The sequence below is a fragment of the Scatophagus argus genome, chromosome 5 (genome assembly GCF_020382885.2).
Source record: "Scatophagus argus isolate fScaArg1 chromosome 5, fScaArg1.pri, whole genome shotgun sequence".
Classification (NCBI taxonomy): Eukaryota; Metazoa; Chordata; class Actinopteri; family Scatophagidae; genus Scatophagus; species Scatophagus argus.
The window spans coordinates 22016104-22028175 of NC_058497.1; the positions used below are offsets into that span (position 1 = coordinate 22016104).

Sequence of the window (12072 nt, forward strand, 5' to 3'; positions counted from 1 at the left end):
AATGGAGGTGTGTCCAGTGTGTTTCTTTCAAGCTGAAATGAGAAGAAGAGTCATGGGCTTCCACGGGCCACTACGTAAGCCTGTACAGGAAATCAATCATCCCCACTACACTTTATGAAATAACATTTGAAAACTGAGTAAATGCAGGCAAAACAGGCTGGTACACTTCCACTGTTAATGAAGTGTAGCTCGTTTAAAAACTTTTATCAAAGCACCAGCCCTTGTCTGGGCTTGGCGAGACTAACCCCCATGTTTTAAAGCATGCGTGCGTTTGTGTATGGTGGTGTGTGTACTTGCCCTCACTACCTCCATATGCCACACACACACACACTCTCAAGTGGAAGATGAGGAATAACTTGATGCTTCCTGCTCGTTACCGGAAAAGTTCGCACTTAAATATGTTCACGCTGTTAAGTAACCATTAGCAGAATACTTTGCATTTCTGGGTGCATTTTGTCGTGCGGAGGGGCTCTTATTTGTGCAGGTCAACAGTTGACCAATGGATGAAGTTGTGTCGTATTGAAATGTTTCGAGTGCAGCTCATTATTTTGCCCTCGCTGTGTTCACGCCTGGAGTTCAGTTCCTGCAGTCTAAAGCAAAGAAAAAATGATCCATTGTTTCCCTTTGGTTCTGGTCCATTTAGGGTTCACGCTGACTTATTACAAACAAAAGCCAGAGTTGTAAACATAAAGCCACATGGACTGACAGGTAACTCATTTTCAGTTTCAGTTTCGGTGACCTATTCTGCATCATCAGCAGTACAAGGGCCCACAGGGAAAATCAAAACAGAATTTATTTCAGTGACCAATGGCAAGTGACACTGTGCTCACCAGTGCTTGAAGTCTTTGCTTATTTTTCCTTGGCAGGGGGTGGGGTGGGGGGAGGGGGGGTTCACAGAAAGCTCACATGAGGGGCAGTTTGGACTGTAGCATGGCTTTGTTTGTCATAAATAATGACTGAATGGTGGAGACAGCAGATAGAAATGAGCCATCTCGCACTGCAGTATGATTTGGGGAATTTTTTGCCATAATAAGCAGACAAATTATGCAAAATTGTTTAGTTTAGCTTTTGATTTCGTGCAAGTATCACATTTCCATGATCACAGAGGTGAAAACTGTTTTTGCTGCTCTTCTCATTACATTGTTTGTGTCTGTGACATAAATGACAGCATTCTCACTGGGTAAACACATCAGAGTTTGTTTCAACCACAGCAAACAAGTTAACATCTATAAAATCTCAGATGGAGAAGTCAGCTGTAGTGCAGGGATACCAAATGTGTCATGGATGGATCTAAATGCTAAATGCTAGTTTTGGACCCAGTGAGCACACTTTCACTGATAAGCACATCTTCACAAGAGTACGAGCTAATCAGGGAAATCACCTGGTGCGCTCTTCCGTTAGGGGAAAAAACTGAGCTCCCAGAAGCCAAAGCCAAATTAAATGCTAATTGCATACAGCATGCAATATACAGATTTTTATAGCATACAGTTCAGCATGCAAGAAATCAAAGTGCTTTTCTGTTTTTTATCAGGAGATGATAGAAACCACAGGGTGGCAAATGTCAATCAAATTTCAGCTTTGGAAAACTGCTGCTAATTAAACTTCAAGAGAAGGAGCTTTACCAGTTTGTTTTGTGAGATTTTCACTTTTTTTTTTTTTTTAATTGTTATCGCTTTCCACAATTTGTTAAATGAAAATTTTGCAGCTGTGATTTACTCCATTGCTTCCTTTGTGCATTACATTTGAGAGAACACAGTCCATGAACAGCATGCTCACCAATCAAGCAGATTTAGTATTCCAATACAAAAATGTATAATAATAATAATAATAATAATAATAATAATAATAATAACTGCATTTTCAAAACCTGCTGAGAATTAGCATGTAGTATGGAATTTGGAACCCAGCTCTTGATAGACTCATTACACACAGTTTGAATATGTGTGTAATTTATTATCTATTTTTTATTGTCAGTGGCATGTAAAGTACAACAACTCTTTTGATGTCTTTTTTTTTTTAATTCCCTGCACTGTGCATGACACACTGCTGCACTGATCCATTTCTCACTGTTTCTTCACCAGAAAAAGTATAATACTGCTGTGGTTGCTCTCCCTTCAACCACCTACACGTACTGTATGCAACACAGTGCAACACAGAAAGCCCATTTCCCTGGGGCGTGTCAAAAGTCATTCTGGGAAATGTAGGAATTCAAAAGTAGTTGTCAAGCCAGACTGAGAGGATGGATACACCAAAATAGTAAATTATGCATTGAACATCACATATTGATGTCTGACAGTGAACAAGTAGCTATCTGAATGTGGATTTTTTTTTCCCCCTCCTTGAGAATGAGTTCCCCGAGGTAATCATGGGGCTTATTCCTGAGGTGCTACTTAAAGGGAGGAGCCTCTAGCACAGTGTTTGAGAGTATTCTTTTATGCCATTGCTCCCTCTTGACATGTCTTGATATCCTCTGAATTTTACCTGATTTCAGAGATTGCCATGCTGACTGTGACTGCCTTTGTAAAATTGGAAAAAAAAGAAAGACTCATGTTTCTTTTCTTGCAGAAAAGTGTTTCAGACAATAGTATGTCCTTTGCATGTCTCACTCAGCTTGCTTTTTGAGTGGGTTGAGAATGGTCACTACACTATAGTTTTCTTTTAGATGTATGATTACAATTGGAGCCCTCAAATCAGTTTCTGTAGGTGTATACCACTAATTTACTGTGTTTTATATACCACACATTTCCTATGTTCTTTGTGCTGAACTATGCATTTATTTGCATGCATGCGCTTATGCCGGGATGCAAAGTCCTCATCAAATATATATTCATGGAGGGTTACTTGTTATCAAGATTGTTCTGTTTCAGGGTGCACGATTGGTCAGCCACTAATTGTTTTTACATTAAAAAGCCATAGCTTACTGCTATGCTGTCATAACTGAAAGAATCCTTAGTCAACCAGACTACAGAAAATATGTTTGGGATAAACAAAAGATTGCTTAGCAAATGACAAACGAACTGAGGACTGACCACAACAGAGCATGTTTATTTCATGCAGCTACTATGGTATAGTACTGAAATGTTTTCATGGTACTGGTGCCTCTGGCCACTGTGGGATCGAGAGTTTCTGTACAGAGGAACTGCGGTTTGAGAACACAACAGCAATACAGTAAATAAATGTCATGAAATACCTCAGCTGAATGCAGTTTGGAGGTAAAACTACTTTGAGTTTACAGTTACAGACATCAGTGTATATTTTACCAAACTTCTGTCAGCAATGAAAGTTACTAGATACAAGTGACGTTTTAATGTTTTGTTTTGTTTTTCTTTAATATTATGTCTCTAATAACTAACAACTACAGATAGTATTATAGTAAAGAAACTACATTTTGATCAGCGATCTGCATTAGCCGACAATTCTTCCAGCAATCTGAACAGTGATCATCCCCTAAAATACTGATTAGAGTACCTTTAATTTTGTCATCTAACAACTACTGACAATATCAGGCTGTTTTTATGTTTCACAGAGGCAATGCCCTCTGTGTTCACCTCATAAGCCTGTGGAGAATGTCAGCCACCAACAATCTGCCAGACCACCTCTGTTTATACAGTAAAATGAACGGGGACGACCAGACCTCACAGTCTGTATTAAATTCTGACTGACTGTAGAAAGCTATAGCACATCACAGCACACGTCCGCAAGAGGTGCATCTGCACCAGCCAAAATGTAGTGGTTATATAGCACATAGTCTGTCAATATTGTAAAACTGTCACATCCATCCATCCATCCATCCATTTTCTATACCGCTTATCCATCAGAGTCGCAGGGAGGCTGGAGCCTATTGTCACATACTAAGTCTAAGTTAGAAATGAAACACATCTCCTGAAGAAATACAGATCTGATACATATTAGATGCTGTGTTTCTTGTAATCTCTTACTCCAGAGAAGGAGACTGGATTTCTTTGTCTCAGTTTACTGCAGAAAGCTGACAGTAACATAGGTACTTGGTTGTTTGAAAGGCAAACAGATTTAGCCTTCTAACTTAAAATGGTAGACCATGCATCTGCAACTTGTGTGTTCTGCACAACAACTGTTATCAGATTATTATACACCCATTTGTCTCTGTCAAGATCAAGCCTTTGAAATGCAAGTCCAGGCACCACTGGCCTGCAGCACTTTCCCCCTGGGGAGTCATTTCCAGTACCCCAGTGTTGTACCAAAAGGTGGATTGTCTAGGGGTAGCTCGGAACAGTACATTATTTGTTCAATACTAGGCTTTCAGTTCATTACACATTATTGAACAAACAATTCACCGTGTGATATCTTCAAAATTTTCAAAAACGTTGTAGTGGTGTGGTAGATTAGAGGGAGGATAATTTGTACAGGAGAGGAAGGCTCATGAACTGAGCAATTTCTTCCTTGATGCTCTGAAGATACCAGATAGTTTTGGAAATTTACACTTTAGACAGTCCACTTAGTGGCAGCAGAGCACTCACAGGAAATTCATCGCCTTTTTGCTTGAGGGAAGTCATGCCTACCAGACAGCTGCCGAACTGTGGCCAGGGCCATGACACAGCCCACAGCTGCTGTAACATCCATGGTGAAATTGCTCATTTGCCAACAACTCATGGGAGCCTTAACCTTTCAAGAGACTCCTGCCCTGATGCCTTTGCACACACCTAGATTTCTTCAGGCGCTGGGGTGATGAAAACTGACTTGGAGGTGCCTTCTGGAAAAAATGAGGAGGCCCACAAGAGTGAGGATTCCTGCTGATGGTCGTAGACTTCAAAACACCAGAGAAGTCTCCCCACAATTACTCACCGGAGCAGTGCCCGAATGGGAAGGACAAGAAGGTATGGTCTTAAGTCCTGCCAAGATCAGCCTTCTTCATCCTTTAATAGAGAAGGCAGCACCAAGGGTCTGGGAAGAGCCTGAGGGAGGCCTTGTGTATACTACAGTATGTTTTGCTGTGATGATGCTGGAGCTTCATCTACGATGTGCCAAACAATTATATAGAAAAGTAGATGAGGAGCAACATCATTGCCGCCATGACAGAAGCTCCAGTTTCAGTTTGTAAAATGCACAGTGGCTTTTTCTAGGACTGAAACTAGGACTGAACTACAGTGGATCAGCTTATCTTCTTATTCAACACAAAATAATCATGATCATGGTATGATCAGGCCAAATGGATCCAAAGCATCAAAGAATTCTTTTCTACAGCTTCCTGTCATTGTGTGCAATTTCTGACCATCATATCCTGAAAATTAAGGGCCAAACTGACATAAAATTTCTGTTGATTTACACCCCAATGAGGAAGAAACGAGCGATTGTGGTGGTCCTCTGACCTTTCCCTCTCGCACTTTAAGACCAAACTTTTAATGGCCGGCATATCTCAAAAACAAATCAAAGTTTACTAGGAAGAATCATATTTCTTGTGCTGACCTCATGACCTGTAGTGAAGCATCATCATTATGGTCTTGCAAATTTTAGTCTTGCAAATCTCAAATGTCTTGCAAATTTTAAATGAGTGTATCTCATGGCCTGCTGCAAATGCCGCCTGTTCTTAATAATTAATTCTCCCTAGATTTCAGACAGTTGAATTACCAGTGTGCAGCCTTATATCTTAGACAAGAGATTATTAATTCATTAACAGAAGTTAGTTTTATTGCCATATTGCCTTCAAAGAAAGTAAAGGTTTAGATGAAAAAGATATTTTGAATGTTTTCTTTTTAAAATGCAAAAGAAAATCACTACATTAAATATTTGAACTATTTAAAAAAAATAGTTGTAATGAGTATTTGACAAATGAGGAAAAACTGTACATAAATAATTTAATTTTTCAGAATATTCATTAAAATTTAGTGTTACATGTCATTCCAGCACTTTGCAGTATTTCCTATCTGCATTAACACTTTGAGCTTTGACTTGTTTACTTTTTAATGAGGAGTTAGTGAAGCCATCTCCAATCTGTGGTTGTGCCTTTTTTCACAAATCCTTAACTAGCTCTGGTAAAGGTCACATGCTCTATAAGATTATTTGCACATAAAATATTAATGCGGAAATTTCAAATGCACAATGAATGTGTGGTGCACACGTTCCTCTTGGTGGAGTGCAGGGGGGGAAAAAATCTGCCTTTGACTGCAAGTGTTGCAAGTCTGAGGTGTAATTTTCTCCTTTACATTTCAAGTTCAGCTGTGTGGGAGGCTTGTTATTCATGCAGATGTCACAAGAAAAGGCTCTCTCTCTTCTCCCTTCTTTCCCTCTCTCTTCCTCTCTATCTGCATGTCTTTGCTGCCCTAATTCCTAGGCAAGTGCTGCAGTGGGCTTGTTCTGTTGGCAGTCCTCGCCTTATTGTTTGCTACTTCTTTAACACCTACATAATGTATTTCATTAGAATCTGCTGTCAGTCCCTGTCTGTTCCACTTTATCCCATCACTTTTTTTTTTTTTTTTTTAGAGGAGGTGGTGGTGGTGGTGGTGGTGGGCTCTTAACACCAAATAAACAACTAGCCTGCGTTCTGTTGTCATGCAACTTCCTCTGTGTCTTGTCTCTGTGCTTCTTCCTCTGCCGGGAATTCAATTATCCTGGCTGTTGTTTTATGATGTTGCGGTGACATCTGATGACGGATTCATTATCTCATCTCCTGGCGTGACAGCATAGTAGCAACAGGACTGTTCTTTCTACACTTCTGCAGTTGCATTCAAAGATGTCAAAGGAAATAAACAATCTTCTAGACTAGTTACATGAAAAATGCAGTAGTTCTGGTGGTTGTGAGGTGTCGGAAGATTTCAAGAATTTAGATGATGTTTTAATAAATGTGAATTAACCACAGTGTGTTTCCTGTTTTTGTGCTTATTTGTGACAGTTGTTTGCATTTTCTCTTCATTTCTAGCAATGAGTTGAAGTTTGCTCTCTGTTATGGAGAACTAATATGTAAATATATCCTTCTGAATTAGTTTTTCATATATTTTTTGAAAAAGTGAGACTGAGATGAAAGCTGTGGGATTTATTTGCACAATGTTTTCACTTGTGTTTAAGTTTTATTCATGGTTCAAGGTGCCTGGGTGACAGGAAGGTTGGCACATTGTAATTGGTGAGAAAACAGAGCTTTGTGGCTCTGTTTTAATATGGAAAGTACTAACCTCTGCTGGGGTTATAAAAAGGTCGCAGACAGTCGCTGACTCTGGTCTCTTTGATCTCTGTCCCTTTTTTTTTGTCTTGTTAAAAATTGTACAAAACCCTGAGAAGAACCTCATATAGTGCTGCACGATAGAGTATGCTAATTCACAGATACTGTGTGCTTTTGCCTTCATTATGTACATTCTTTAATAACACTCTCTGTGTTGCAGGGAATGAGTTTGGCCATCCTGAGTGGCTGGATTTCCCTAGAGAGGGGAACAATCAGAGTTACCACTACGCCCGGCGGCAGTTTAACCTAGTGGATATGGATCACCTCCGCTATTGTCAGCTCTACGCCTTTGACCGGGACATGAACCGTACTGAAGACAAGTACGGCTGGCTGGCTGCCCCACCTGTAAGGACATCACACTCTCACTGTACATTCAGCTTTGTGCAGACACACTCAAGGGCAAAATCGCATGATCCAATATGCTATCATGTACAGAATATTTGATAATGTCTAGTGTTCCATTTTTCTTTAGCTCATATAAGATTGTTTCAGAAATGAACATATTCTCTCCGTCTTTACTTACCTTTGCAATGTTCCTGTCTCTAAGTTGAGGAGTACTGTGGTCCTTAGGCAGTGGGAGATAAGTACACCATAAAGAGAGTTCATTTTGGAAATGTCCTGTTTCCCTGGCTGCTGTCAAGGTGAACAGTAATAGATTTCACTCTCCTCCTGGAGCTTTTCTCTTTGCCAGCATTTAAAGCCTATGGGATAAAAAAAACTGGTGTTTTTCTCTTAAGGGCCCAGTGGCAGAGTAATGGGATAATGCAAATGGAGAGTGTGCCTAAATTGACAGGGATTAGAAGTGAGTCTGTGTAATTGATTCAAAAACACCCTCTCTCGCATCCCCCGGAATCGGTCCTCGGGTTAGAGCTACTTCACCTTGCTGCGTCACACTCTGACCTGCAGATTTCTCCTCAACACTCAGACAAACGCAGCAGAGAAGGAAATGAACTGTGTCAGAGAGCATAATTAGAGACGTGTCTGTTTCACAAGTATAATTTCTGTATATTCGTCTTTCAGTCAGAGGTGGGTTCAACCTTACTGTAACCTCTTACATCTTTGACAACTTCGGAGGTAAGGCAGAGGAAAAGCACAGCTGATTTCCAAGCTTCTTTCGGGGGAACTGGAGTGAATGCCAATCCCAAAGGAGGGTGCTGGCATGGGAGACGCATACATTTGGCAACAGTACTGACTTGTAACACATTGGGTTCTGTTTTTCTAGATGACAACTCTGCAGTGTATACTCAAGACATCATGCAATCGTGTTACCTCAGATCAAGTGTCTGAAGTCTTAAGGTCGGCATTTTGGATAAGTTACATTTTGTGTGTAAAACGTGTGCGTGTGCAGGGAGCCGGAAGATCGTCCATCACAAGAATCATTAGTTAATATTGGACCTTATTACAGATAGCTCTGATTGCAAGAGTCTCCAAGTGTTCTTGACAATAATGAGAAATTAGGGCAGTAGTTACATCTTATGGAAGGCCTTAGAGGATGTATTTGTACCATAATTATTTCTCATGTTTTCATTTGCTATAATTACAAAATAGCAGATTTTGTCTTTGATCACACATGAGAAAAGTTATTTTGTAATTTCAAGCTGCAGGAGAATTCTTGCATTACCAAAAATATTTTGATATATTGTTAGAATTTGAAGAAACAAACCAACAAAATATTTAGAGAGGAGGCAACACACAGAACCACACGGCAGCAAGCAGTTCAGAGTTGTGCCCCACTGGTTGAAGACTTCATCTCATTTTATACTTTCTGATGTGTCTCTGGTTCTTTGTTTGGAGCTTCAAAGACATTCCTTCACAGGTTGAAGGGAAAACAGGCAGGATGTAATAACTGTTAGTACCCCAATTCAAGTTTGTCTCTTTTGAGATGAAGATCTCCTCCTGCTCTCTGCTTTATCCAGGGTGTTATTTATAACGGGGCTATAACAGTCAGTTCACCCTGTCATTACCTGGTCACTATAACACTACACAACTAAAGCTACAGATTAACTACATTAAGTATGAAGTAAAAGTAAACATTATGTCATTGTTACTACAAAGCGTGCAAAATTTCCATCACAATAGAAACTGCGTTGTTGAAGATATACTACATAGCCTTAGACAAAGCATTACAATTCAAAAAATAGCGAGGTGGGCGCCATTGTTTATCAAAATTAAGGAAAACACACTGCCCACATTTGTTTTTAATATGTGCGACACAGACAGATGATATGAGTTGATTACATTTTTCTGCTTGTATGTTTTCTTTTTTTTTTCTTTTTTTTGTTATTGCAGCACCTCCGTTGGTATTCGTCCCAATGTCTGACATGTCTCATCACTGATATTGTACTGTTCAGCACAGATTGCTTTTCATCATATGGGTCCATTTGGCACAGTATGACATAGGAGCACCTTTATGGGACAAACTGGGGGCCTTTAGTTTTCTCTAAGCCCAAATGAGTTCAAATCTGAATAAAGGCAAATTAAGATTTACTTGGACATGGTCCCTTAAACTGTTTGGTATGAAAAGACCAGCTGGAGAGAAATATTTGTGAAATTCTTAGATCAGAACGGACAAGAGGAACCAGGATGGTTGAAAGTAGGCACATGACTCAAAACAGGTCATTATGTAAAACTTAACCTAAGATATTGGATAAGTGGTCTGAAGTCAGAGATAATAAATCAGTCCCAGGGGTTTCTGCAGCTGACCCTGACGCTCAGCATTCGCAGAAGCAGCTGAGGCAAAGATTTTGCATTCAGGAATTGATACAATATCACAAAAAGACTTTGTGGAACATCACTCAGAGATAATGCCAATAGCTGCTTAGAGATTCTGCTGTAATAACCAGATGAATCCTGAGTCCTCTGGACAGTTTATTGATGACATTGCCAAGGTAATCGTGCTTAGTGGGTATACACTTTGGCTTGGTTCGATATTTCACTGTGGTTTGCAGATCCAAGGACATTTTGTATTTAAAACAAGAACAGGAAAGGATGAATCCGCAGCTCTCACTGTTGTCCCAGGTGTAAGTGAATTAAGTAGAAATGGAAACATGCAGGGACTTTGCTTAAAAGTGTGTTTGTGTCCACCTATTTGAAGATGAGGACATAACCAGAAGCTCCTGCATCATTTCCATCATTTTTCATCATGTGATGAAATCTAAATAAAGATGGACGATCATCAGTCTGTGCTCTCTTTATATCAGCGTTGCTTACTGGGCTGCAAAAAAATTCAGTTACCCACTTTTTCTGTCTTTATTTGTAAATCCCAGTGTTTCAGTTCTTGTTTGCATAATAGGATGAATTTAGGATTTTGTAATATTGAGGTTATTAGATGTTATATTTCAGCCTCAAACCACTCACTTAGAACAAACCTTAGGGGAAAAGTCAAAAATGTTATTTTTGACCTCTTCTGGCACTAATGTATTTTCCATGTCTTCTGTCTCCCCCAGAAACATAAAATGTTTGCCCATTGGGGGGAGCAAGGCTAATGTTTAAACCCTATTTTTACACAAACTCTGCTGGCTGGACTTCAGCTGACTTAACTTACATTCCAGTGAAGGAAAGTGAGTGGAGACGGGCAGCGTAGTTCGTGGAAACGTTCAATATGAGCAGTGCTTTCACAAAAATATTTTCACTCAGAGCGCTGAGGTCAGATAAAATGCTACTGGAGGAATTTACTCATGTTCTCATGGCTAAGTTTCACCCAAAACTATTGTTTCAGGTCAGAATGATGCTGCAGGCTGTAACAGAAACAGAAACTTAATAGATTTTGACACCGAATGTCCAACTGGAAGATGTTGCTTTCATATCAGGCAAGGATACATCTGCATCATACAGAGATCTTGTTCTTGCTGCACACTTGAAGATAATTAATAATCAGGAATTTTCCAACAAGTATTGACAGCTTCTGGATATAATCACAATTTTATGATCATCACCATGTCTATTGGTTGCATTCTCACTGACCTTATATGATAATCAGGTTACAACTTGATGGGTGATGTCACAACATTTGTTGTCCAATGCTAAAGTAGTTACAGCCAGCCAGAGGAGCTTACTCCAAATCTGTGGACTTCTCACGCAGAAATGAATTTTTGAAAAGGCTTTATACTCTCAGCTCCTTCCTTAACCTCCTTCCTCTGTGCCGGTCCAGTGGCAGGGGTACGTATCTTCTCATTCAGCCGTGAATATGCTGCCCTGAAATTGGCTTGAGGAACACGGCACTAAAAATAGGGGGTTGGGTGACATTGATAATCTCTGCTAATGACACGTTAACAGTAGCTCGCTCCACAGGAGAGTGGCGGCTTTATCACGTGCAGCTGTCTAAAGCTGACAGTGTGTGCGTCGCGCTACCCTTGGCTGCTGCTTTCTGCAGATGAGAGCCACCTGAAATTTGATGGGGGGAATGTTACTCAGCCTGTTTGGAAATGTGTAGTCTGCTGATATATTGTGCCCCATTATGAGGCTCTAAATCCAAGATGAGAAAGGTAATGACTATTCATGAAGAAATATTTTATTAGCTTTTTTTCTCTCCCTTCTCTCCCTCCAGGCTTTTGTCAGCGCCAAGCATGAAGAGGACAAGGTCATTGTGTTTGACAGGGCAAATGTGCTCTTTATCTTCAACTTCCACCCCAGTAAGAGCTTCCAGGACTACAGGGTGGCTGTCGAAGTCCCAGGAAAGTATCCTTCTAGCTCTCATCTGTCATGTCACTGCTCATTTCCTTTAAGTCTTCAGACATTGGCTTTCCTCTGTCACACCATAGTGTACACCTGCAGTGCCTCTCTGAGTAGGGATGTCTTTGTTAGTTACTTCTTTTATGCAACAACGTGACTAATTTTTTGAGCCATAATTACTGACTTTCGATTACTGGACCGAGACAGTACGT

At 40.1% G+C, this 12072-nt stretch overlaps 1 protein-coding gene across 2 annotated transcripts in view; it reads left to right on the forward strand.

Annotated features, from left to right (window-relative positions):
• Positions 1–12072, forward strand: part of gbe1b (glucan (1,4-alpha-), branching enzyme 1b) — a 76278-nt gene that overhangs the window by 44272 nt on the left and 19934 nt on the right. For both annotated transcript variants that reach the window (XM_046389671.1, XM_046389670.1), the window contains exons 13-14: positions 7350–7534; positions 11736–11866. In XM_046389671.1, coding sequence (XP_046245627.1) covers positions 7350–7534; positions 11736–11866 — 316 coding nt within the window. The remainder of the gene's footprint in view (positions 1–7349; positions 7535–11735; positions 11867–12072) is intronic.